The 26,898-nt window shown below is 39.9% G+C and overlaps 1 protein-coding gene across 8 annotated transcripts in view; it reads left to right on the top strand.

The window, feature by feature from the left end:
• Positions 1-26,898, top strand: part of LOC137355388 (serine-rich coiled-coil domain-containing protein 2-like) — a 636,521-nt gene that overhangs the window by 161,865 nt on the left and 447,758 nt on the right. For all 8 annotated transcript variants that reach the window (XM_068020385.1, XM_068020383.1, XM_068020384.1 and 5 more), the window contains one exon: positions 9,443-9,533. In XM_068020385.1, coding sequence (XP_067876486.1) covers positions 9,443-9,533 — 91 coding nt within the window. The remainder of the gene's footprint in view (positions 1-9,442; positions 9,534-26,898) is intronic.

The following is a 26,898-nucleotide window of genomic DNA, read 5'->3' as shown; positions in this document are numbered from 1 at the left end:
CTTAGGATACGGGGTATGCCATTTAGAACCGAGATGAGGAGAAATTTCTTCACTGAGAGGATGCTGAACCTGTGGAATTCTCTACCGCAGAAGGCAGTGGAGGCCAAGTCATTAAATATATTCAAGAAGGGGATAGATATATTTCTTAACGTCAAAGGGATCAAAGGATATGGGGAGAAAGTGGGAACAGGGTACTGAATTAGACAATCAGCCATGATCTTTTTTGAATGGTGGAGCAGGCCCGAATGGCCTACTCCTGCTCCTATTTTTCTATGTTTCTATTTAGGAAACTATGAAACAAACAGACAAGATTTCACTTTTATAAATATTACTTAAACACTCAAACCAAAACCAACATAAATGAAACATGAACTTGTGGTTAAATCACCGTCAATATATTCTTAAAGATTACGCGTTAACCATCAGATCCAGCTTGATGGTCCTTACAGGTCTTCCGAGTAGTCTGATCAGCAAGATGGCACTGAACAGTCCTCAAGTCTTTCAGGTCAAGTAGCTCTCCAGATCCTATCTCCCCAAGATGCAAAGTCTGACTTGCACTCGATGGCAGTTTCTCTGCAATCTGAACCTCACTGGCGTCTCCACCAAAACTCTGCACACTTCTGGAACTCCTGTGATTTTGCTCGCAGCAAAGGTGGTGTAGCTTCACTGGTTCCACCTTATGTAACTCTTTAAGGCACTGGCAACAATGGTAGCAACTTTTCTTTTCCAAAGGGTACCTCCCAGAAAACAGGTTCAATTCAGCAGTTCTGGGAAACTTTTAAAAATAACACCCAGCTTTTGCAGTCTCTCGAGATAACCACACACAGCCATTTTGTTGGCTTAATGTAGGGTTTTCTTGAAACTGAAACGTAACCTCGCAGTCACATGTCCTTGGTTAAAAAAAAACTGTTATTCCTTCGTCACAGGACTGTTTGATTGTGTAACCTGGGTTTGACACCAGCCACCACCCCCCTAACCCCAGAACCTGAAAACGCTCAGTCTCTCATCAGGGACATGTCTCAAAAAAACAAGCACAAGATGTCTGAGCCACAGAGGTTAAGAGGATTATCGGAAATCAACTGTGTCGTAAAATATATGAATGCATTTGCTTAATGACCAGCATTTACCAGCAGGCTGAGGGAGCCACAGTTGGGATTTTGCAGGTGACAAATGCTTGCTCAGCTTGCGATTGATCCTGCCCATGCCATTACTGCTACTGTTTTTCATTGACAGTCTGCAGTGGCTGTTTCTGTTTAAAAACATAGTGTTTGGCTGCATTTGGGGAAGCAAGAAAGATGTGCATTTCAACAGTGCTTTATTGCCCCTCAAATTTGTGAAAGCACTTGCTCTACAATCCATTACTTTGAATTGGCCATTGTGTCGGCAAAAGTGGCAGCCAATTTGCAAAATGGACAATTCCATAAACAGCAGTGAGATGGGCGACCAATTAATCTCCTGTTTGTGGTGTTGATCTAGCAGGAACATTTGTCCAGGGTCTTATTCCTTGAATAGTGCCATGGGACCTTTAATCACTTGAAGCAGTAGAAAAGACTGATGGGTTGATTGTTCTGACCAAATAATGGCACCTGCACCAATTCACCATTACCATGTATTGCACTGAATTATCAGCCTAGTTTATATGTTATGAAAGTGCTATCATTTAAAAATTTTTTTGAGGACTAGTGTTTTCGAGTTGTGGAGATGGATTCATTTGAGACTGAAGGTCTCACATGGATGTGCTTTCTTGAAGGGTCACTGGAAGGACTCTGTTTAAAAACCAACATTTACTGGATGTCACATGTCTTCAGCTAAGTAAACAACAGGTGCCTTCTGACTATGGGAGTTGTTTACAAGAGAAGTGATGTCAAGATTTATGGTGCTCAAGAGTGGGTTTCATTTTTGAATACTGTTCTGAGTCATTTGGGCTTGTAGCCTGCTGAAAGAAACACCCAGCTCATCTTTTCTCCACCTCTGTGAGAAACCCTGCAAAAAAAATCCAGTGTGTGATAACTGTAATATCTGAGGCTACATTTCTCCTGCGAAGCTTTTGGAAGACTTCCTCTCAAAATCTCCTGAGCGAACTGCTTCTGAAAAGATCCCAGTGACCTGTCTACGTGTACTCGGACACCAGACTGTATGCCATCTGGCACATAACATATCTGATCCCTTTTCTTCAAGAATTAACAAGTATTTTGGCCAAAGCATATTTATTTTTCCTTTAACCGGTGTGTGTGTGTGTGTTGGATATTGAGAAGGGACTATATTTACTGTCATGTTTCAAACTGTGTTCAGCTTTGTATCTTTATTGACTAAGACTTGATTTATAGTAAACTAATACTTTTGCTTATTAAAGAAACCTGGTTGGTGGATTTTATTCTGAAAATGAAATAGATAGAGAATATAATTGGCTACATTGGTAACTGGGTACACATTTAAATATATGTTGTGACCTGTGGAGAAGTGGAACTAAAGAAAGATAGCATACTGCTCCTGCCTTGGTTGTAACATATAATTGGGGGCTCTATGTGGGATAACTCAAAGCTGACAATGTGCAGTTGTAAGTGGGGTAATAATAACTGACAAAAGGAAAACACCAGGTTTCTTGTGCATTAGAGTAAAGTTTAAAGTACCGGAATGGTTTTTTCAGTTGCTATGACCTGTCTGGGGAGGGGAGGACTTATGCCTGAGTGATTTGAAAATCTTAACCAATGCTAGGCTAAAGCAATTGGCAGCAAAATTGGAGGTAGAGTTAAAACGAGGAACTAAGAAGGAAGACATAATTTAAGAAATAGCACAACATTTGAAATTGGAAGAAGTAAAAGGCAATCCAGATGATAATCCAGTTGAATTAGCTAGGATTCAGTTACAGATGAAGTAGCTTGAACAGGAAAGAGAATTGAAAACGAAAAAATTTGAGCTTGAACAGGAAAAAGAAATGAAAAAATTTGAACTACAATTTCAAAAGGAAAAAGAAGAGAGGTAGGAGAGACAAAGAGAAGAAAGGGAGCAAGAAAGGGTATTAAAATTTAAAAAAAAAAGTTAGAACTATAAAAAAAAAAGGGTGGCCTTGACCTCTGGTGAGGAAAGAACTGACTCTAGCCCAGGACCCAGTGGAGAGCTGTTTAAATTTGTGCAAGCTCTCCCTAAGTTTGAGGAAAGGGCGTAGAGGCATTGTTCATTTCTTTTGAAAATATAGCTAGATAGATGAAGTGGCCGAAGGAAAGCTGGACACTGCTTATTCAAAGCAGGTTTATGGCAGAGCTCATGAAGTTTATGCCATGCTTTCTGAGGATGCTTCTGCAGATTATGAGATGGCAAAAACTGCTATTCTCACCTTTTATGAGGTATCAGTAATGGTGACTGTGAAGCTATTGGATTATCGTTGTTACGAACAGGTGAGAAAGGTGTATTGGAGTCTCTCTCAACCTTCACCTGGTCTTGGTGTGTTTATAATCAAACCCTGTTACACTGTGTTTTGAGGTCCCCTTGGTGAATCCTTGTTCACCGTTTTCCAATTATAAGGCAAAGAAATGAGCACAAACAGGCTTTCTTAGGTTTAAAGAAGAAAAGTGAAATTTATTAAACTTAAACGACAAACTCTAATTTGGTTAACGCCTCCGGATACACACCGCGGCCCATGCTAGCATGCATTTGTGATGCGCACATGCAAATAGAGACAGAAAAGATAAAGTGGAACAGTTTGAGGCAATCTCTGAGGAGGGTTTTTTTTAATACTGTGCTTCAAGCTCGCAGTAGAGTCCTTTTGTAGGTTGATCTTGCTTTTCGTTGGGGCCCAGTATTCTTCTTAAACCTTGTTCACTGTAGGAGATTTTTCTCTCTCGGGGTTCACGTATCTTCAGTCAGTTTCAGTTCTATGAGAAAGAGATGGAAACAGACAGGAGAGGCTCCGGTGAACCAACCACGAGAGGTCTGTTTAGTCCAGGAGCAAACAGATTTCTGACTTTAAATTCTCTGTGGCCAATTTAAAACTCTCAGTTCAAAACTCTGCAACAGCCAGATAGTCATGTGACTGAACAGGTCGGACCATGTCTTCTGTGGATTGGGAGCAGGGACTGGTTCCTTTGTTCCAACGCTGTCTTCTAGTATGCCAAAATGTCTTTACACGGAGGGGGCTGGCAATTCCTTGTGATAGGCCCTCTTTTCTTCTCAGCAACAACTTGAAGTTTAATGTCCATGTGGTGAAATTAATGTGCCTCATTCTTGGCAGATAGGGGTCTGCATTTATTTTTTTAAATTTTATTTAGAGATACAGCACTGAACCAGGCTCTTCGGCCCACCGAGTCTGTGCCGACCATCAACCACCCATTTATACTAATCCTACACTAATCCCATATTCCTACCAAATCCCCACCTTCCCTATATTTCCCTACCATCTACCTATAACAGGGGCAATTTATAATGGCCAATTTACCTATCAACCTGCAAGTCTTTGGCTGTGGGAGGAAACCGGAGCACCCGGTGAAAACCCACGTGGTCACAGGGAGAACTTGCAAACTCCGCACAGGCAGTACCCAGAATTGAACCCGGGTCGCTGGAGCTGTGAGGCTGCGGTGCTAACCACTGCGCCATTGTGCCGCCCTTGATGTGCATGACATCATCAAAAAACCCATCTGGTTTCACTAATGTCCTTGAGTGAAGGAAATCTGCTGTCCTTACCCAGTCAGGCCTGCATGTGACTTCAGACCTACAGCAATGTGGTTGACTCTTAACTGCCCTCTGAAATGACCAAACAAGTCAGTCAGTTGTATTTAAGAAGGTGAGGCACACCAGCTTTTCAGATGCAATTAGGGATGGGCAATAAATGCTGACCTTGTCAGTGATACCCACTTCCCATGAATGAGTTTTACATTTCTTTTTGAAGCAAATCTAATGGTTGGTTTGTAATGCAGCATTGAAGCAAGTCATTGCTTGAAATTGTGCTTTATTATCCTGCAGGATTGTTCACATCTAAATTTCCATATGGCAGTCTTGCTTAAAGCTCTATACAGAACATTAAAAAACAAACTTATACCATTAGACAGCACCTTCCAAACCCACGACCTCTACCAACTAAAAGGACAAGGGCAGCAAATGCATGGGAACACCACTGCCTGCAAGTTCCCCTCCAAGTCACGCACCATCCTGACTTGGAACTATATCGCCGTTCCTTCACTGTCACTGGGTCAAAATCCTGGAACTCCCTTCCTAACAGCACTGTACCTACCCCACATGGACTGCAGGGGTTCAAGAAGGCAGCTCACCACCGCCTTCTTGAGGGCAATTAGGCTTGGGCAATAAATGCTGGCCTAGCCAGCGATGCCCACATCCCATGAATGAATTTTTAAAAATTCCCAGAAATGCTGCAAACACCTCTGCAGGTCCCTCAATAGATACAAAGAGAAAGACAGGGGTAACATTACACCCAAAATGAAATGATAGCTGGTCTTTTCTGATAATGGAGGAACCACCTCCTTATTATGTTTTTGTTTCAGGTTTCTAGCATTTGCTATTTTCCCCCCTTTTTTATATGTACCTCACTGCCAATCACTTAAAAACAGAATGGGTGAAATAGTTGATCTGTATTCTGTCTGTTTATTTTCCTGCGTTTGATTCAACAGTAGTTTTTGTTTTTGATTTCCAGCATCCAAAATGTTTGGCTTTTGTGTTAAAAACTTGTTGGTTCCATTTCATAGCTCAGGAGATTTTCTGCAGCAAAATGTCTGCCTCCTGTAAGTACATTACAGGAGCAGCCAGCATGCTATGAGAATTAATTTGTGCAGTTTCAGTTTCTGTAGTTCATTTTCCAGCTGATCAATACTATTTGCCCTTTTCACTGACTGGCACACTGGATCCTCTTCCAAATGCAGTCGTAGCTTTATTTTCCTCTCACATTGGAGTGATTATCCAGTTTCTCCCATGCTACATACTGACTGAATTCACTTTCTCTTTGTGTTGGAGCAGATACTTTCCTTTATCAGAGAAAACATTTTAAAAAATTAAGTTCAATTATCTCGTTGCGTGTTCTTTGGTCTGCAAAGGATGTCTTTCATAACCCTTGAAGGTATCTTTTAGTCAAATATAAATCAATCCAAGTGTCACTGAGAGAGCAATGAGGGAGATGACAAGGGAGGGGGTTTATAAGATTGCTCTGTTATCCTAATCTGACGATAGTGTGGGAAAAAGGCATTGAAGTGGATCATCAGCCATGATCATATTGAATGGTGGAGCAGGTTCGATGGGCTGAATGGCCTACTCCTGTTTCTATGTTCATAACATCTCCATTAGATTATTGTGAACTTGTCTAAAAGCAAGCATTCAGGTGCAGCAAGCAGTTAGGAAGGTGAATGGTATGTTGGCCTTCATTGCAAGAGGATTTGAGTACAGGAGCAAGGAATTCTGGGAGTGTATACGGGCTGGTTTTCTGGACCAATACGTTGAGGAACCAACTAGAGAACAGGCCATCCTAGACTGGGTATTGTGTAATGAGAGAGGAATAATTGACAATCTAGTGGTGTGAGACACCTTGGGGACGAGCGACCAGAATATGATAGAATTCTTCATCAAGATGGAGAGTGACGTAGTTGATTCTGAGACAAGGGTCCTGAATCTTAGTAAAAGAAACTACGAAGGTATGAGGCGTGAGTTGGCCATGACAGATTGGGAAACGTTACTTAAAGGGATGACGGTGGATAGGCAATGGCAAACATTTAAAGAGCGCATGGATGAACTGCAGCAATTGTTTATTCCTATCTGGCGCAAAAGTAAAACAGGAAAGGTAGCCAAACCATGGCTTCCAAGGGAAATTAGAAATAGCATTAGATCCAAGCAAGAGGCATATACATTTGCCAGGAAAAACAACAGACCTGAGGATTGGGAGCAGTTTAGAATTCAGCAAAGGAGGGCCAAGGGATTGATTAAGAAGGGGAAAATAGAGTACGAGAGCAAGCTTGCGGGGAACATAAAAACTGACTGTAAAAGTTTCTATAGGTATGTGAAGAGAAACAGATTGGTGAAGACAAATGTAGGTCCCTTGCAGTCAGAAACAGGGGAATTTATTATGTGGAATAAAGAAATGGCTGACCAACTAAATGCATACTTTGGTTCTGTCTTCACAAAGGAGGACACAAATGTCATACCGGAAATGTTGGGGAACACGGGGCTTAGTGAGAGAGAGGAACTGAAAGAAATCAGTATTAGTAGAGAAATGGCGTTGGGGAAATTGATGGGATTGAAGGTCAATAAATCCCCAGGGCCTGATGGTATGCATCCCAGAGTACTTAAGGAAGTGGCCCTAGAAATAGTGGATGCATTGATGGTCATCTTCCAAGATTCTATAGACTCTGGAACAGTTCCTACAGATTGGAGGGTAGCTAATGTAATCCCACTATTTAAAAAGGGAGGTAGAGAGAAAGCAGGGAATTATAGACCAGTCAGCCGGATGTCGGTAGTGGGGAAAATTCTAGAGTCCATTATCAAAGGTTTTATAGCAGAGCACTTAGAGAACAGTGGTAGAATCAGGCAGAGTCAGCATGGATTTACGAAAGGAAAATCATGCTTGATAAATCTACTAGAATTCTACTAGAAGTAGAGTTGATGAGGGGGAGCCAGTGGATGTGTTTTATTTGGACTTTCAGAAGGCTTTCGACAAAGTCCCACATAAGAGATTAGCGTGTAAAATTAAAGCGCATGGGATTGGGGGTAGTGTATTGCGATGGATAGAAAATTGGTTGGTGGACAGGAAACAAAGACTCGGGATAAATGGGTCTTTTCCGAATGGCAGCCAGTGACTAGTGGGGTACCGCAGGGATCGGTGCTAGGACCACAGCTATTCACAATATACATTAATGATTTAGATGAGGGAACTAAATGTAATATCTCCAAATTTGCAGATGAGACAAAACTGGGTGGGAGGGTTAGTTATGAGGAGGATGCAGAGAGGCTTCAGGGTGATTTGGACAAGTTGAGTGAGTGGGCTAATGCATGGCAGATGCAGTATAATGTGGATAAATGTGAGGTTATCCACTTTGGTAGCAAAACAGGAAAGCAGATTATTAGGCTATAAACTCAGAGAGGAGAATATGCAGCGAGACCTGGGTGTTCTCGTACACCAGTCGCTGAAGGTAAGCATGCAGGTGCAACAGGCGGTAAAAAAGGCAAATGGTATGTTGGCCTTCATAGCGAGAGGATTCGAGTACAGGAGCGGGGATGTCTTGCTGCAGTTATACAGGACCTTGGTGAGGCCACACCTGGAATATTGTGGGCAGTTTTGATCTCATTATCTGAGGAAGGATGTTCTTGCTATAGAGGGAGTGCAGCGAAGGTTTGCCAGACTGATTCCTGGGATAGCGGGACTGACGTATGAGGAGAGATTGAGTCGGTTAGGATTATATTCACTGGAGTTCAGAAGAGTGAGGGGGGATCTCATAGAAACCTATAAAATTCTAACAGGACTAGATGGCTCGATGCAGGGACGATGTTCCCGATGGCTGGTGAGTCCAGAACCAGGGGTAACAGTCTCAGGATACGGGGTATGCCATTTAGAACTGAGGGGAGGAGAAATTTCTTCACTGAGAGGGTGGTGAACCTGTGGAATTCTCTACCACAGAAGGCAGTGGAGGCCAAGTCATTAAATATATTCAAGAATGAGATAGATATATTAGTGCCAAAAGGATCAAGGGATATGGGAGAAAGCGGGAACAGGGTACTGAATTAGACGATCAGCCATGATCTTTTTTGAATGATGGAGCAGGCCCGAAGGGCTGAATGACCTACTCCTGCTCCTATTTTCTATGTTTCTATCAATGTTACACATGAGGGAAATAAAGTAAAAAGTTTTGAAACTGCCAGTGCAAGTGGAAAACAAGACAGAACAGGTATGATTGCACCTTTAGTGCAACAGTACACAGTCTGAACCCTGTTGATGCACTGATTGCTACTGGCCAAAAATCCTCATGATCCAGTTTTCATTACCAGTAAATTTTCTCTTCTTTTAAAAAGAAAAAATAACATTTTTATTCTAGTGCTTGGCATTTGTGTCTGTGCTTTTAGTCAGTGATGAGGCAAGTTCATGTGGATCTGTTCATTGCACTTGTTTTTTGCTGAATTTTCCCCCACCCGTCCCAAACTATAATATTCTGTTAATTGAGGATTTCTTGGTCCAAACCATGTATAACTTAAAAAGCAAGACATTGCGCTGGAAAACATGTTGAAGTAAAATGGAATTATGAATTAGTAAATAAATTTACATTTTCACCATGAAATCCATTATTTAAACTAAAATTATGGAATATTTGGTAACATACAGCTTTGATAAATGGAGATGACATCTGAACCTTTTTTAGAAAAGAAAGCTCAGTTCCATCCTTTTACATTTTATGAAGGGAAAAGCTGACTTTCCTTTTTGGCACAATTCTGAGGCTGTCTTTTTGATAATTTGCTGTAGGATATTCTGAATAACCTGGAGTCAGGTGATCTGGATGAAGATGACCTCATGTTGGATGTTGATCTGCCTGAGGATGCTCCTTGCAAGCTGGGTAAGCAAAGCTTTACATCTGAATTTCAATAGATTCTGTTAGTACCCTACCCGAGGGAAAATAAATATTTTCAATGTCCTGCTCCTGGGAATAATGGCTGTCTTTCCTGCTGGTTATTAGGGAGAAATGTGATGACTGCTGCCTTCAAATGCTAAAATTCTCCCATTTCTTTGTCATCCGTCTACATAGCTTGGTGATATCAGTAAGTTTTATGATGCAAGAGATATTTTCCTTGTTTTCTATAAATAAAAAATAATAAATAGTTTAATTTGAAAATAAAACACAATAAGAAATCTCCAATGTCAGTGTTATCATTTATTAATGCATTTAGATTTTTATTATTCAAACACTCTCAATGCAGAAACACGACAGAACAGTTATTTCATTAACAGTGCCATCAAGAATTCGTTCAATTCTTGTAATTATTTTCTGTATAATAATTGAATGCAAATGAAAGTGGCTGTAACAAGGATAAATACCTTGGAGCCACTTTCTCTCTTGATGAATTCACGGTATTTTCCATAAATGAACCTCGTCCCTCTATGATTGAGAAACTGCAAATGTGTTGAGAATCCATCCTTTTCATAGTTGGGTGACCTAAGGATTACGTTTTCCTGGAAGAAGCTATTTTGCCGTGACTATTGTGTCAAGCTTCACATGTCACTGTTTTGAGATTGGAAGAATATTAAACATAGATCAGAACTTTTAACACTCAAACATCTAAAATGTTGAGAATTAACTGGAAATCAGAAGCTTGAAAGAATTTGACATACTGCCAATACAATAAAACAAAATACAAGGAGTTTGGGGTTAATTACCTGTTAGAGTAACTCCTCCTGTAGTGTAATGTCTTTGTTGTTTTGAAATTGAAAGTCTTAGATAATATTTTACAGCAGCAATCTCCTTTCTCTCCAGCATGTGCTTCTTGTTCAGAACCTTCCAATCAGTCCAACAACTTTAAAGCCCTGGTTCTTTTACAGTTTCCTGATTTTTCACTCGTTGAAAGTTGCTGTGCCTTTCCCATTTTAAAAATAAGGTAGCTATTGGTTCGTGTTACTTGACTTGTCTCAGCAATATTCGTGGATGCTGACATCTGGTGGTTGTGGCAAGGGTAATAGAAATGCAAATCTTTTTTTCTTGTTCACTTCTCTGTTTCCTCTGTGTTCTTGCTGATCTGTACTACCTCCTAGCCTTGAGGAAGGGCTTCAGGCCTGAAATGTTGGTTATTGTTTCTTCACAGATGCTGAGTATATTCGTTGTCAGAAGAATGGAAATAAAGTATGAATTCAAGATAGACTAAGACATTGGCACACGTGGGGGTCGGGGGCATAGAGTAAAACTGTTCAAAGGTCATTTCCAGGGCATAGGTTGAGATTGGTGAAAAGTGAATTTGGGATGTTGGGAGTTTATGATGTTAGGAAGAATTTCTTCACGCAGAAATTATCAGTACTTGGAATGATCTCCCCAGTAGGGCCATGAAGGAGAAAACTTCATGTTGGTTGAAATGGTGATGTGGGTGGGGGAGAGTAACTGATATCCACGGTGTTTATGTCAAGTTGGAGGATCTAACATCATAATGCAAAATATATTATTATCTAACTAGCAGAAATCCACAAAACATTTTCACTGGAATTAGTATCTTTATTGCAACGGTAGTTCTTTAAATCCCCATCCCATGCCATTCCATCCTTCCCATGCCATTCCATCCTTCCCATGCCATTCCATCCTTCCCATGCCATTCCATCCTTCCCATGCCATTCCATCCTTCCCATGCCATTCCATCCTTCCCATGCCATCCCTTTCATGTTATACCCATCCTATTCCTTTTACCCCTCTCATATCATTCCCATCCCATGATATCCCCCTCCCTCCATGACGTCCCGCCCCCTCCCTCCCATGATGTCCCTGCTTCCCCGTTCTCCCCCCAACCCCTCCCCCTGTGCCATTCTGCCCCCCCCCCCCCCCTCCGTCCACCCTCTCTCCCACCCAATCGTCAAGAGCCCAGTAACGGAGGCCGGGGAGCAGTAACTGTGGTGCATGCGCCAGGCTCTGCCAACCATATCAACTCACTGATCAATCAGAAAATATGGATAGACAAAAACTATTATAAGTATTAAGAATGTTTACAGGTTTATAGTCCTTTTATAATACAGGTTAAAAAAATTGCCCTGATGTAAGCAGCAGCTGTATTTTACCTGAACTCTTAAGGCCATAATGTATCCTCTCAGTAAGGAAGTGCTCTAAATAGAAATCTGTGCTGCTACTTCCATTGGGGCACTTTAAGGCACTTTAGGTAACCCAATCATTCAAAGATTTTCACCTTTCATACCATGATGCAGAATCGAGTTTTCACCATATTGTGACATATATTTCAGAGCTGGCTAATCTGTGGCAGGTGAAATACAGGAGTACACAATTTTTGATCAGCAATGAACCTGAATATTGTCGTTATCTTGACTAGCAATTTCATTCTGCAGCATTTTTTGTTCCAGTTTGAAATCCTTTCCAACCTTTTGTTCTTTATTCCAGCTTTCTGTACAGATAGCTTAGCTTGTTAATGCTTCTTAGATTGGATTGAAATGCACAGCACTGAACCGAGCTGCTTGACCTTTATGAAAGCATAATAATGTCATGTACAGTGCCTGTGTCATGTGTTGAGAGACTTGTGGGAGGATTTGACAACAAGATTAAGCAGCTTGCAATGTAAACTTTTGATTACATTCTTTGATTTCCACCCTTTGGAACAGTTCAGAGCTGAGACTCTATCAGATGAATATGATGGGGTAATGGAGGTTGGGTTGGGACAAAAATGTACAGGTATTAATGTTTAGCATTCATTCCAGAAGTTTGGATCATCATGAATACTTTTTCTAATGGGAATAGCCTGCTGTTTTACCATTGGGAGGCAGTGTCAGTCTAAAAATGTGATTTTCTACTGATTTGCATTGTTCTATGGTACAGTTAATTCTTGGAATGGCATAAACTGCAAACAAAATGAAGCCTTTGGTTAGATTCACTTGAAAGGGATTCATACTGGAGGGTGTCAGCTGATTGCACCTGTGCTGTCATTGCATCTTTTATTGACAAATTCTTTCACACATGATTTGCCTCCAAAGATATTTGGTGAGCAGTTTTTGATAAATTCTGGGTAGAACTGTTAAAACTGAGATCCCACTTCCCTGATAGCTGTGTGAGTGTATCCTTGGTGCTGACTCCAGGAAACTGACAAAAACCCAATCTCAAAGGGCTACAGGAATATGTCACAGAAGGCCTCAATATTCTGGTGTGAAGAAAAACCCTTGCAGCAGCATTTACATTTTCATCCTTGCCATTTTAATTTTTGTGAAAACAAAATTATTTTCAGATTACTTTTTAATACTTCACTGTACAGTGACTAACCTCCCATCTGGCACTCATTATGTTCTTCATTCTTGAGGCTGAGGAGATGAACTGAGACCTAGCCACTGATGGGGCTGTATCAGTGCAGTGGCATTGAGCATGGGGAAAGGTGGGGCTGGAAACAAGGATGCCAAAGGCAGAGTTGAGGGCATGAATAAGCAGTTCCTCAGAGTAAGACGTGTTGTGAGGGGCATAGGGCCAAAGGTGAGCGAGTTGGGAATCTGAATTGGTGAGGAAGCTGGATATTTTGCAAGGTAAGAACAAGAATTTTGAAAGCTGAAAATCTGAAAAGGAGCACATTAATTGATGGGTTAGTCAGTTCTGATGAAGGCTGCTCCTAGAACATTAACTTGTCTTTGTCCTTCAGTTACTGACTGTCTCTGTGTGTGTTCTTGATGTTTTCTGTTTTTCCCCCTCTTTGCCAATTTTCCTTCCTCCATTATCCACACTCAAATCTTCCTGTTTTAAAAATGTTGACTCATTGCTGGATTACAGTTTATCTTCCGGTATCTCCCTCACATTTGCCATTATTGGGCAATCTTAGACAATGAGAGTCTGTAGGGGTGTTGCAGCTGAGCACAAGCCCATCCTCAGCTGGCGCTTTCAGTCCCACAATTACAGCAGGAATTGTTGAATACTGATGAGAAACAATATAGATCTACCCATCCCTAAATTGGAGTGCTATGATCTATTGTTGCTGCCATAATTGACATTAAGATGAGTTACTTTAGCATAGATAACACTAACTCTAAGGCTGCATGACTCTTGTACCTGCCACACAAGCAGGCGGAGTAATCTGGGAGTTTTGTAAATTTTAACATCAATCCAGGTACCATTCTAGTAAATTTCTTTTGCACCCTTTCCAAGGCCTTAACATTCTTTCTGAAGTGTCGTGCCCAGAATTGAATACAATAATCCAGCTGGGGCCTAACCAGTGATTGATAAAAGTTTTTAGTGTAACTTCCTTGCTTTTGTATTCTGTCTTTATTGATGAAGCAAAGGATCCCATATGTTTTTATAATAGCCGTCTCAACTTGTCCTGCCACCTTCAAAGATTTGTGTACTTTTATTCCCAGGTGTTTCTGTTCCTGCATCACCCCCTCCATAAAATTAAGTATCTCCTCTTCATTTTTATCCTGTCCAATCCTATCCTACTTCCTCCTTTACTGGTACATTGGCAGCATTCTTTTCTCTAGTGAAGACAGATGCAAAGTGCTCATTTATTACCTCAGCCATGTCCCCTGCCTCGACAAGAGAATCTCCTTTTTGGTCCATAATCGGCCTCACCGTTCCTTTAACTATCCTTTTACTGTTTGTGCTCATAGCCTTTTGGGTTCCCTTTAATATTAGGCACTCATACTCTCTCTATGCCCCTCTTATTTGCTTTTATTAGATCTCCTGTGTATTTTATATATTCAGCTTGGTGCTAGACTATTATTATCCTTACAATGGCATAAGCCTTTTTTTTTTGAAGATGATGCCAACTTTTCAAGCTTAGTTTACAATTTGTATTTACCACTTCACAACTTTCTGATTGAGTTAGCTTAGATTACTTTCCTATTGCAATTGAAGCTTTACTTTAAAATAAATTAAAGGTTCCCAGTGAGAAATAAAGGCCATTTTACCAGTATGCAGCAATACATGTTTCACTATGTCACAGCAGAAGCTATATTTACCGTCAAAGTTTTAGCTAACGTGTAGGACCTCGAATCTTTCTAGCAAGATATTAAGTGTGGGATATTACTTTCATGAGAACTGCAAGTGCATAATGAAGTTTACATAACAGTTATTTTATTCTGATTCACTTCAATCAGGAATAATTTATGAACCAAAATTCTATTGTGTGTTATGGTTAAAGATGAAAATTTGAGAAAGTCACAAAGTTGCTACTGCTTATTAGTCATAATACACAAACAACTAATATCTCTCTAGCCACCACATCCCCACCCCCAAACCACCTCAATTCCTTGCCTCCCAAAAAACTGTATTGTTTAAAACAGGTAATGACAAAGGGACATGGAAAATGCAGCTTGACATGTCGAAAAGGTCTAAACCATGAGCCACAAGGGCAGTTGTGTTATCGGGATTCTGACGTCATGAGTGGAATTATTTTGATATCCTGTCTTATAATACATTTGTGCTATACTTTTGGGTATTCCTATGTTACGACTGAGATGGGAGGAGTGCACTGTTAATTCAGTCCCACTTCTCCGCAGCTCAACATATCAAATTTTCCCACTTACCGAAAAAGCCAATTAGATACTCTTTGTCCCCAGAATAAAGCACACCAACCAAAATTATCTGTTTATTATAAAACCAAGTCTTAACCAATAATGAAGTATATATAAATATATATTTATATAAATATATAAATATATATTTATATAAATATATGCGAATTGAAATATTAAAGCCCTGCAATTCTTTTTAAACCTAGTCCTCTCACACACTTGCACACATCCAAAAACCAGTTAACGGGAGAAAAAAGAAATAGAAGGAATAAAAAAACTTAGTCTGAAAAGATTTTTTTTTATGCATGCATGGGATGTGGGCGTCGCTGGCCAGGCTAGCATTTATTGCCCATCCCTAATTGCCCTCGAGAAGGTGGTGGTGAGCTGCCTTCTTGAACCGCTGCAGTCCATGTGGGGTAGGTACACCCACAGTGCTGTTAGGAAGGGAGTTCCAGGATTTTGACCCAGTGACAGTGAAGGAACAGCGATATAGTTCCAAGTCAGGGTGGTGTGTGACTTGGAGGGAAACTTGCAGGTGGTGGTGTCCCCATGCATTTGCTGCCCTTGTCCTTCTAGTTGGTAGAGGTCGCGGGTTTGGAAGGTGCTGTCTAAGGAGCCTTGGTGTATTGCTGCAGTGCATTTTGTAGATGGTACACGCAGCTGCCACTGTGCGTTGGTGATGGAGGGAGTGAATGTTTGTGGATGGGGTGCCAATCAAGTGGGCTGCTTTGACCTGGATGGTGTCGAGCTTCTTGAGTGTTGTTGGAGCTGCATCCATCCAGGTAAGTGGAGAGTATTCCATCACACTCCTGACTTGTGCCTTGTCGATGGTGGACAAGATATGGAAGGAAGTCCTGTGATTTGGCAAGGTGTCCCAAAGTTGAATAGTTGGCGCCTGCTATTGGAGTCTTTCCAGACGAGGTTGATGAACAGTCTGCTTTGGGTAGGCGTTCAAAGAAATTTGAACTGCAGAAGGCTTCATGTCGGTCGTCCATCAGGTATGCAGTAATAGGTGTCAGTTCTCACGCACATTCCATCCAAAGTTCATTTGAAGATGCAAGGTTTCTACAAGTATTCAAGGTTTCTTCAAAAATACAGGAGGCAACAGTACCACTTCATATAGGCTTTTGTTTTTTAAGAGCAGGGATTCTTTAAAGTAACAGTTTTCTTCTGAACTCCTGACGGGTCCATATGCCGATTCCAACTGCCTGGTTTTAGTCCAAAAACCAGCTTCTTTTAACCGTTCAAAGTGAAACCCAACTTTTTTTTCCATGCAAGTCTCATGCTAATCATAAATTCTCTCTCGTTAGAACAAAATAGCTCTTAAGTCAAACCCCCTGTGGTATTTACTTGGAATCACCTGCTTTTCAGTTTAAAAAAAACTTGTTTACTGGTTAAACTTTTGTTGAACTTTCTTTCAAAAAAAACACCCAAAGGTCAGCCTCTTCAGTTAAAAAATATAGATTCCAAGTTTTAACAAAAATATATGGAAATTCCATAACACCTATAATTATCTTTAATTTATGATAGCGACCCTTTTTTAAAACAACCCTTTAACTTGAATATTGTATAATGCAAACTAACTTTGTCAACACTATATCATCATGTGATTCACTTGATGGGAAAATATCTTTTGATTGCATTTGAAATAGAACTGAGTTTCAATTTGCATTTATTATATAAAAAAAGTAATTCTACTGCATTGTTATTTGCAATTACTTGTTCCAGAAAGAAGCTGAATTGTGTCACTTGGTGTGCAGATGAAGCTGCAGTTTGCAATGAGTAATTATCAGACTGCAGAGTTTAATAAGTAAATTATTCAATTTAAATAGGATATTTGGAACAGGGAGAAATGATATGCCTGAGACTGCTAAAGGCACAGAGCATTGAAACAGATAATGATTAAGCTATTTGAAACAATGGGAGAGGAAACATGATGGTGAGCTGGCCTACTTAGAAGAGGACTAAGCAGATTTTTGTTCTTGGATTAGGACATGGACTAGCAAAGAAACGAGTTGAACAGGAGGGACTTAATAACTGAAGAAAAGATGCAAAGTATATAAAATTACAGGGGGTGGGATAAAGAGAAAAGGAAAACAGACTGAGGTCTTTGCCAGCTCGGTTTTGTGTGCGTGTGCCCTTTATGATGCAGCTGATGAGTGCATAGAGGAAATATAGTATGTCAAAGCTGCAAAGTCAGAGTGTTGCCTGCAGCAAGTATTGTGCCTTCACTGCTAATGGTGGAAAGCCGTTTCATGCCCATATCACAATGCTGAACAGTGCTGATATTATGTGGTAGGCCTAACAATGCAGAGATGTGCTAGACTTTGACCTGATGATGTCCTTGTTAATTTCTGTGTTATTGCATAACATTAGGTGGCCTCTTGAAGTGTGGTACATTGAATGTGATTGGTTAAGATGCCAAAATAATTAGTGAACTAATTATTTGACTCCTGAGAATTAGCCCAGATGGATAATGAAGCACAAAATCTAGTAGCAGATAAATCATAGGATGTACTTGTAAGTCTCTGATTAAGTCAGGTAAAAGTATAGCTATCTATCCTTGAGGCAAGGCATATTTTCCCTTTGTATGAATGCAGACATGACATTAAGATGCATTTTTTGTGAAAGCAATGTGCTTTTAGAGTGGATAAACTGACATTATAAAACAGTAGCGGTGTCCTTCAATAAGTGAGCTGTAACAGTTAAGACCTCTGCAACTTGCTGCCCAAAATGTGATTTAGAACAAAAAAAAGCTGATTTTAAAGAGACTAGGAATACATTTATATGACGACTGTGGCATTGTTTTCTCGTTCACCGCTGCTATATTTCTCCTGCAGTCCAAATCCAAGAGACCGGCCTGAGAGAATTAAATAGAATCTACAGCATAGAAACAGGTCACTTGACCCAACTAATTGACATTGGTCTTTGTATTCCACACGTATCTCCTCCCATTCTAATTACCTCTTCATACCCTGATTCTATTCCTTTCATCCTCATGCATGCATCAAGCCTCCTCTTAAATGTGTCTCTGCTATTCACTTCAACCATTCCACGTGGCAGTAAATTCCATATACACATGACACTGTGTGAATAAATTCCTCAAATTCTTTTTGATGTCATACTGGCTATCGTATATTCATGTACCCATTTTCTGGACTCAAAGAAATGGCAACAGCTTCTCTGCATCCTGTAGTGAAATGAAATTTTCCAGAGGAGGGAGTCTGTCTCCACTCAGGAATTAGGTTCAAGTGTAACTGGGGATTTACAATGCACAACTTTAGTGTCAGTGTGAAGTGCATCTTAAAATTCTTTTTCTATTGCATGTTACTGCAAGTTACTCCTGTCACTGTGGTGCCTGGTGTAGTTTAATTTTCTGGAGGATTTTGCTCAAATGCCTGTACTATCAGAGCATTTTTAATTAAAAGTATACATTGCATGAATGTATTTTAAGGAAGGTATTAAAACATATTTTAGTAGATATACTTCGGTCATTAAACTGTACAGGCAGAGGTGAATACATCATGTGCTGTCAAGAAATAACAATTGTATCTAAAGTTAATAGTGGCATTATAGACTTGTGATGAGGGCTCTTTCAATCCCCAAGTAGATAAATGGATGACAGATTCTTTCTAGACAGTGGTCCACCAGGGAACTGTAGATAGCATTAAAAATGATCTACCATATGTCCCATTGGTACAGTGCAGTGCTAATGTTAAATCTGATCCTTGTTCCCACTAGTATTTAGATAAAAGGTTTCTCTGCAGGCGGCAGCCAACAAAAAGCCTCTCTTCTACGTGACTGGAGAAACTAAGATCATAATATAAAGAATAATTCCATCACAGAGCAGATCTTTGAATTCACTTGAAGGAAAATCAACATTTGTTAGGATATACTGTAAGAAAAATGTTTATGGTTTAGAGATTTTCCAGGCCTACTCCCTACTTAAATATGTAACCTATGCAGCATTCAACCCTTCATGTTGAGAATCTGAGTTTAATTTAATTTGGTTGTTATTTGTCCAGATAAATGAACCCTTTGTGCCCCTCTCCAGTAAAAGACAAGATTGTACATAGCATTAACATCAAGTAGTATGTTGGCCTTTATTGCAAGGGGATTGGAGTATAAGAGTAAGGGAAATCTTGCTGCAATTAAACCTTTGGTGAGACCATACCTAGAAAATTGTGTATAGTTTTGGTCTCCATTCCAAAGAAAGGATAGACTCACCTTTGAGGTAGTGCAATACAGCCTCACTAGATTGCTTCCTGAATTGAGAGGGCTGTTTTATGTGGAGAGATTAAGTAGAATGGACTTAAATTCTTTGGCATTTAGACAAATAAGAGATGATCTCATTGAAATGTATGGTTCAGAGGCTGCTTCCTGTGGTTAGGACCAGGGGTCATAGTCTCAGGATAAGGGCTCAGCCATTTAGCACTGAGAAGAGAAGAAATTTCTTCACTTGGGTTGTGAATCTTTGGAATTCTCAATCACAGAGAGCTGCGGATGCTCAGTCATTGAGTAAATTCAAGATAGATAGATTTTGGGGCACTAAGGGAATCAAGGGTTTTGGTGATAGTGCAGAAAAGTGAAGCAGGATCGAGGAGCTGTATGGACCACTCCTCCTATTTCATTTGTTCTTAATACTTGAGTACATAACATTTGATGCTTAAATCTGTACAGTGATCACTACTTTTACTTTTATGTATTTTAATAAATCTAGACTAGATTATAATATTTAATTAGAGCAAGGGGAGCAACATTTTTGTGACTACTCTGTACCATACTAGGTGCATATTTTTTCTTTTAACCTAGGCATGCAACAGAAATTTGAAAAATTTCTTAACAATAAGTGACCCTAATTGAAATAACAAGCATTAAGATTATTATTCTTCCTGTATTTCAGTAACGTCCAAGGTCATTAGTCGGGAAAGTTTTAGTTAACTTTACTTTTGATGACTTGGTCATTGGTGTGGTTGGAGGATTGTTTACAACTTTCCCACCTCCCCATGTTACTTAAGGAAAGGAAAGAACAGACAAGTTAACAGTTCAGCTGTGGACCCTCCATCAGACCTGAGTAGCTGTAAAAACAGATCAGAGCAAATACATGAGTAAAAGCAAGAAAGGAGGAGGATTGCAATGAAGGAGGACAAGGTAAAAGAGCCAAACTTGGATTAAGCCAATGAGAGGAACTTCTTGCAACTGTGCATTCTTGAATGATCTCCATCTGAAATATTAACTTTCTCTCCTCGCCATAGGTGTTGACTGGCCTATTGATTGTTTCTAGCATTTTTGTCTTTCTCAATTTCCAGCATCTGCAGTTTCTTGCTTGTCTTTTGGACATAGATTTTGTGAAACTAACAGCAGTTACATAGACAAGTCAGAATGGTCATCTTGTCGTTTTTATTTTTGAATTAGTTTTAAACCAATATTCACTTTTGTATCCCCACAGTTAAATGTGGTTTCATTGTTTGAGAAGACTGACTTATTTGCTTTCAATTAGTTGGTTCTCATCTAACAGTGGGTACTGCAATATTATTTGACATTTTTAAAACTAACTGCTTAAACCAAACATTTGTCAAAGGTAAGGTAACATGCACTTCACTGCTGTGGTAAAGGTACATCGTGTAAAATTAAATTTTTTCATTGCAGTGGTGTCATCGTTGTGATCTCTTACTGAAATGCTTCATGCAGTGACTACAATGGAAATGTGATCACTTGCAGTATGGTATTTACTCCCCTTCACACCCATTATGTACAATAATGCCCTATTACACCTAGAACTAAGCCTCAACTATTGCTTCTCTGAAATTCCAACCTGCAAAGCCAACGCATGATACAAGTTGTAGAGCTGCCCAGTAAAAGTAGTAATCATCGCAGCAGCTGTAATTTGTTTTTGGTTTTGGAAAAGGATAATCCATTTTGTATCATCACCTTTAAAGCTCAGATAGAATAGGGTGTGGAGTTACTGATCAGGCAATAAACCTGATGGATCACTCTAAGATTCAGTGACGAGAGAGGTATTGATCTGTTTAGGTTGCACTGTAATCAAGTTCCAATTTACAGCTTTGAGTCCTATTTTGTGAGGCTGTTCACGGTTTTGATAATTATTGGACATTTTCTTTGAAATATGATAAGAAATTTTCAGAAGTGTTCGATTCATATTGTGCATAAATTCTTGATTTTTTTTTATTGTTTTGTTATTGTTTGTGGCAAAGTAAGTGCATGAATTAAAAAAGGGCCGGTTTGCATAAAGCCAATTAGTACTGGAAATCTGAGAGTATGTTGTACCTTAAGCACAGTGAGGAGGCATGGGATATGTAGAAATGTTCATGGGTGTTAGATAATCAAATCTTTATTTCCGTTCTTAACCCTTTCAACAAAAACGAGCATTTATATTGTGTCAGTAATGTGGAGGATCATCCCAAAGTTCTTCAAGGAAGCATAAATTGGACAAAAATCAATGCTGATCCAAGGAAAAAGATATTAATAAGAGTGACCAGAGCAGTAGCCAAGGACAGATGTTGTGGGACTCCAGGGCTAATGAGTGGGACCAAAGAGAAATCATGGCTAGGGATACTCTAGCTACGACTGGACAAGTAAGTTTGGAAGCAAGCAACAACAGTCACACAATGGAGGAGAGGTGTTGGGTGGGGGTGGGGGAGATGGTGCAGTTGGCCATGTCCAAGGCTTTGGCGAGGTTGAGAAGAATGAGTAGGGATACCATGGTCACAGTAACAAGGTTGCCACAAAATAGCAAAGTGGCATATGATGAAGTTGCTTCACTTTATTTAGCGGGCCTTCCCTATCAATGAAGTCATCTAGAAAACCCTCTCCACTACGCATACTAGTTTCCTTTGCCAATGAGAAAAACCAAGTAAAAATTCCCATTTTGAATATTCCCCTTGACATTTGTAGATAGTGCCTTAACTCCCAATGTAGTGCATTGTTCTGGTTCTGTCACTGATGCAATAACTATACAAAATCCTTCCCCCCTCTCAATGCCACAAAAAAAACTGATTATCTGCTCATTATCACATTGCTGTTTGTTGGAGTTTGCTCTGTGAAAATTGGCTGCCATGTTTCCTGCATTACAACAGACTACACTTCAAGAGTACTTCATTGGCTGTAAAGCGCTTTTAAGGCGTCCTGTGACTGTGAAAGGAGCTACATAAATGCAAGTCTGTCTGTCTTTCTTGAACAAATTTGAGACATTGGGCATTGCTATCTTATAAAGAACCGAAATAAAACACTGGTTTTGTATAGCTTTCAAAATAGCTGGGAGAGAATTGAAGTGGATAATGTGTCACACAAACAATCTTGAAAGCCACCACTAAAACTAACTCCAGTCAAAGCTTTTCCCATGTGGTATCGATTATTCCTCTTTATCACTTTGTTTCTGCTTTCTTTCACCCTGCCAGCTACTTAGTAATGTGTCTCTAGTTTGGAATTGTATTTATAGACACATATAGCATAGAAGTGTGAAAAATTCAAATGGAGTTATGTCATGTATATTAAATAAAAAATGAAAAGCATTATGTGATGAAGCTACTTTCCTTGAAGTACCAATATCTAAAACACAGATTGCTTGCTTTGCAGTAATATAGCTATCAGAGGTTTAGATTTACTAGTAATGTTCTCAGCAAAATATGATCGTCAGTACACTTCCAGATTGCTTGGGAATAAACATGGACTTTATAGTAGCAATCTGATTCACTGGAAGGCAACCTGCTCCACCTTGAATTTTATATTGTGAATCGTATCAGTACTACACATCCTTCAGCTCTTGTGGAACATATTCAGAGAAAATAAGTATCTGAAGTTGATTGGTTTGTTAATATGTTGATCAAAATTTTTTTAAAATCCTATACATCCAGGAAATAACAACAGTCGAACAGCATGGGGCCTTTAAAATGACACACATACTCCATATGTAGTTAATTTGCAAAAGCAAATAACAGAAAATCAACCCTAATCAGCACCTTCGTAGCCAGCCTCATTAAGGAACAATGGAGGGACTCAACTTCTGACTAAGATAGATACTAAATACAGGATCCAGCCTCGATCACATTGCTTGTAATATTACCATTATCCCTTGTCCAGTAACTATCAGCATACACAAATGCACTACTCCTGATGCTGTCCCTATTTGATGCCATAAAAGGGCTACTAAAACTATTTGTTGAATGACTTTTAAATTAGATAATAGTTCTTCAGCTACAACCTAAAACAAACAGCTTCAGCCTAATGCCTGTTACTGCTGACTCCACAGTTGCCTGATTGGGGCAGGGGAAGCAAAGGATCATTGGTGTAGATATTACATAGGATTACGACATCAAAACAGGCCATTCAGCCCAACCAGTCCATGCTGGCGTTTATATTTTATTTATTTATTTAGAGATACAGCACTGAAACAGGCCCTTCGGCCCACCGAGTCTGTGCCGACCAACAGCCACCCATTTATACTAACGCTACAGTAATCCCATATTCCCTACCACCTACCTACACTAGGGGCAATTTACAATGGCCCATTTACCTATCAACCTGCAAGTCTTTGGCTGTTATGTTCCACTCGAGCCTCCTCCCATCTTTCCTTAACTGAATCTGTCATCGTAAAGCTCTAGTCCCGTCTCCCTCCTGCTTGTTTAGCTTCCCCTTAAATGTATCTACACTAGTCGCTTCAACCACTCCCTGTGGTGGTGAGTGCCACATTCTCACCACTCTGGGTAAAGAAGTTTCTTCTGAATTCCCTATTGGTTTCTTGGTGACTATCTCTCATTGATGTCCTCTAATTTTGCTCTCCCACACATGTGGAAACATTCTGTATCCACTCTATCAAAATCTTTCACAATTTTTAAGACCTGTATTAGGTCACCCCTCAGCCTTTTTGTTCACGAGAAGAGATCCAGCTTGTCTATTCTTTCCTGATATGCATACCCATGCATTTCTGGTATCATCCTTGTAAATCTCTGCACCCTCTCTCAGATGCCTCATGCAGTACCATAGGTGTGGCCTAACCAAGGTTTGATATAGCTTTAGCATAACTTGCCTACTTTTCAATTCTATCCCTCTAGAAATAAAGCTTACTGCTTGGTTTGCCTTCTTTATGGCCTTGCTAGCCTGTGACACAACGGTTTCAGTGATTGATGTTTTTGGACTCTGAGACCCCTTTGTTCCTCTACCCCACCTAGACTTGCACCTTCCAAGTAATAAGTGACCTCCCTATTCTTCCTACCAAAATGTACCACCTCACAATTATCCGTGTTGATCTTCATTTTGCCAATTATTTGCCCATTCAGCAAGTTTATTAATGTCCTCCTGTAATTGACTAACCCACTCAATTTGGTGTCATTCGCAAATTTAGAAATTGTGGTTTTGATCACAAAGTTCAAATCGTTAATGTAAATTGTGAACAGCATTGGTCCTAGCACTGATCCTTGTGGAACACCACTTCCCACCTTTTGCCACTCTGAATAACTGCCCTTTACTCCCACTCTCTGCTTTCTGTCTTGAAGCCAGCTAGCAATCCACTCTGCCACTTGTTTCCTGACTCTGCATTTTCCGACCTTATTCATTAGTCTCTTATGGAGCACCTTACTGAAGGCCTTTTGAAAATCTAGAATCTGTATTTTTATGTAAGTAGAAAATACATTGAAACACAAGCTTTCAGACAGTGCCAGATGTTCACAGTAGCCAGAGACTGTCAAGGTTATATTAAAAAATAAAACCAGAAAATACGCAGCAGGCTTTTCAGAATCTAAAAAGAATAGATGCTCCAATGAAGATAGAGCATTTTGACATTACTCGGGAGTTAGAGCAGTGACCTATGGGAGCAGCCATTGTGCCAGACGCGCTGATGTCACAGCAATTTGGCTGCTATACACAGTGGATGCTGTGACCAGGAAATTAAGTGGACAGTACTTTGGTTTAAAAGAATACTCACCTCCTTCCATGGGCTGTGCAAAAGTGTCAGGGTCGTAGAGAACTTCACCCCTGGTTATTTTCTCAATTAAATGATTTCCAGGCATCAAAAACAAAATTCTTCTGTTAAGTGCCGGAGGGAGTGTTTGAAGCAAATAGTTGTTGGACTAATAGTTCTGAGTTCCTCATCCTGCAAGATCAGAGACATTTACAAGTAGAGGCAAGATGGCTGAATGGCCAACCCATGTTCTGCATGATTCTGTGATTTAACTTCTCATTGAAAAGACTGCACCCCTGACAGTGTAGCACTCTCTCAATACAGTGGTGTGAAGGAGAAATGACCAGCTTTTGCTGGAAATGGGATGGCATTGTCTGGATAGATATAGGAACATAGGAACAGGAGTAGCCCCTCAAGCCTGTCCTGCCATTCAATGAGATCATGGCTGATCCACGGCCTAACTCCATATACCTGCCTTTGGCCCATATCCCTTAATATCTTTGCTTAACAAAGATCTGTCTATCTCAGATTTAAAATTAACAACTGTTCTAGCTTCAACTGCTGTTTGTGGGAGAGAGTTCCAAACCTCTACCACCCTTTGCGTGAAGAAGTGCTTCCTAACATCTCCTGAATGGTCTGGTCCTAATTTTTAGACTATGCCCCCTAGTTTTAGAATCTCCACCCAGTGGAAATAGTTTATCTTTATCTAGCCTGTCTTTTCCTGTTAATATCTTGAAGACTTCAATCAGATCACCCCTTAACCTTCTAAGTTCTAGCGAAAACGGGCCTAATTTGTGTAATCTCTCCTCGTAACTTAACCCCTGTAGTCCAGGTAACATTCTTGTAAACCGACGTTGCACTCCCTCCAAGGCCAATATATCCTATAGAAATGGAACCATGCAGAGCAATGAATGAGAGAGGTGCTACAGGAGAATGGTATGGCCATGGCTTTTTTGACGTGATTCTACAGCAGGTATGAGACTCGGATGAGAAACTATTAATTTTTTTTATGTGGAACCATAGCTTAAAAATGAACTTTGCTATGCATTGGAAAGGCCCCTTTATAAATTTTATTCTCCGATTCATTTCTGCTCTGTTTGATTCCTGAGAGAATGAAATACAGAAAATGCTACTGAAAAACATAATGAAGTATTTTGTCTGCTTCAGTTTGCTGAAAAGGCACTGTGCTCACACTGTCTGGGACTGATACTGTGGGTTATAACGCAAGTATGATGTCAGGGCAGGTTTATAAATTGCTCAGATGGACCTCCTGGGATTGTATAAATTTTTAACATGGTTTTAATATTTCAAGAAAGCAAGCGCTCTCAGCTGAGGTACAGTTTTATGCATGGGAATATGCATGTGCAGAATGTTGTCCTGGCTTTTGGAGTACAACTCACAGCTTCAGCACAACATGGTTGCTGCTGGCCGTGAATAACATTTTGCAGTTCCCAGTCTCAGACTAAGTGCACTATAGCAAGTATCGAGGTAATTCTGGTACACTATTTACTGGAGAGTATTGCCACTCTTTTTGAAAGATTCACCACTGAAGAAAATTGTATGAGGAGAGAAATGATTATAATTTTATTGGAATACAAATACCTCTTTAGCAACATAATTTTTCCAGACTTGAAACTAGTGTCTCTATTATGTGAATCTTAGAGGAGTACATTATTTTGTGGCAATCACTTTGTTAACTTCTGTGTTTTATGTACTAACAACCATCGTTAGAACTATTTTATTTTCAATGAGTTTCTGTGGCATTCTTAAAAGCTAATGCTTGGTGGTTTAAGCATGGGTTTTAATTTGTTTTGCTGGG

The sequence above is a fragment of the Heterodontus francisci genome, chromosome 42 (assembly GCF_036365525.1).
Source record: "Heterodontus francisci isolate sHetFra1 chromosome 42, sHetFra1.hap1, whole genome shotgun sequence".
NCBI lineage: Eukaryota > Metazoa > Chordata > Chondrichthyes > Heterodontiformes > Heterodontidae > Heterodontus > Heterodontus francisci.
This window is presented reverse-complemented; position numbering and strand designations above follow the sequence as displayed.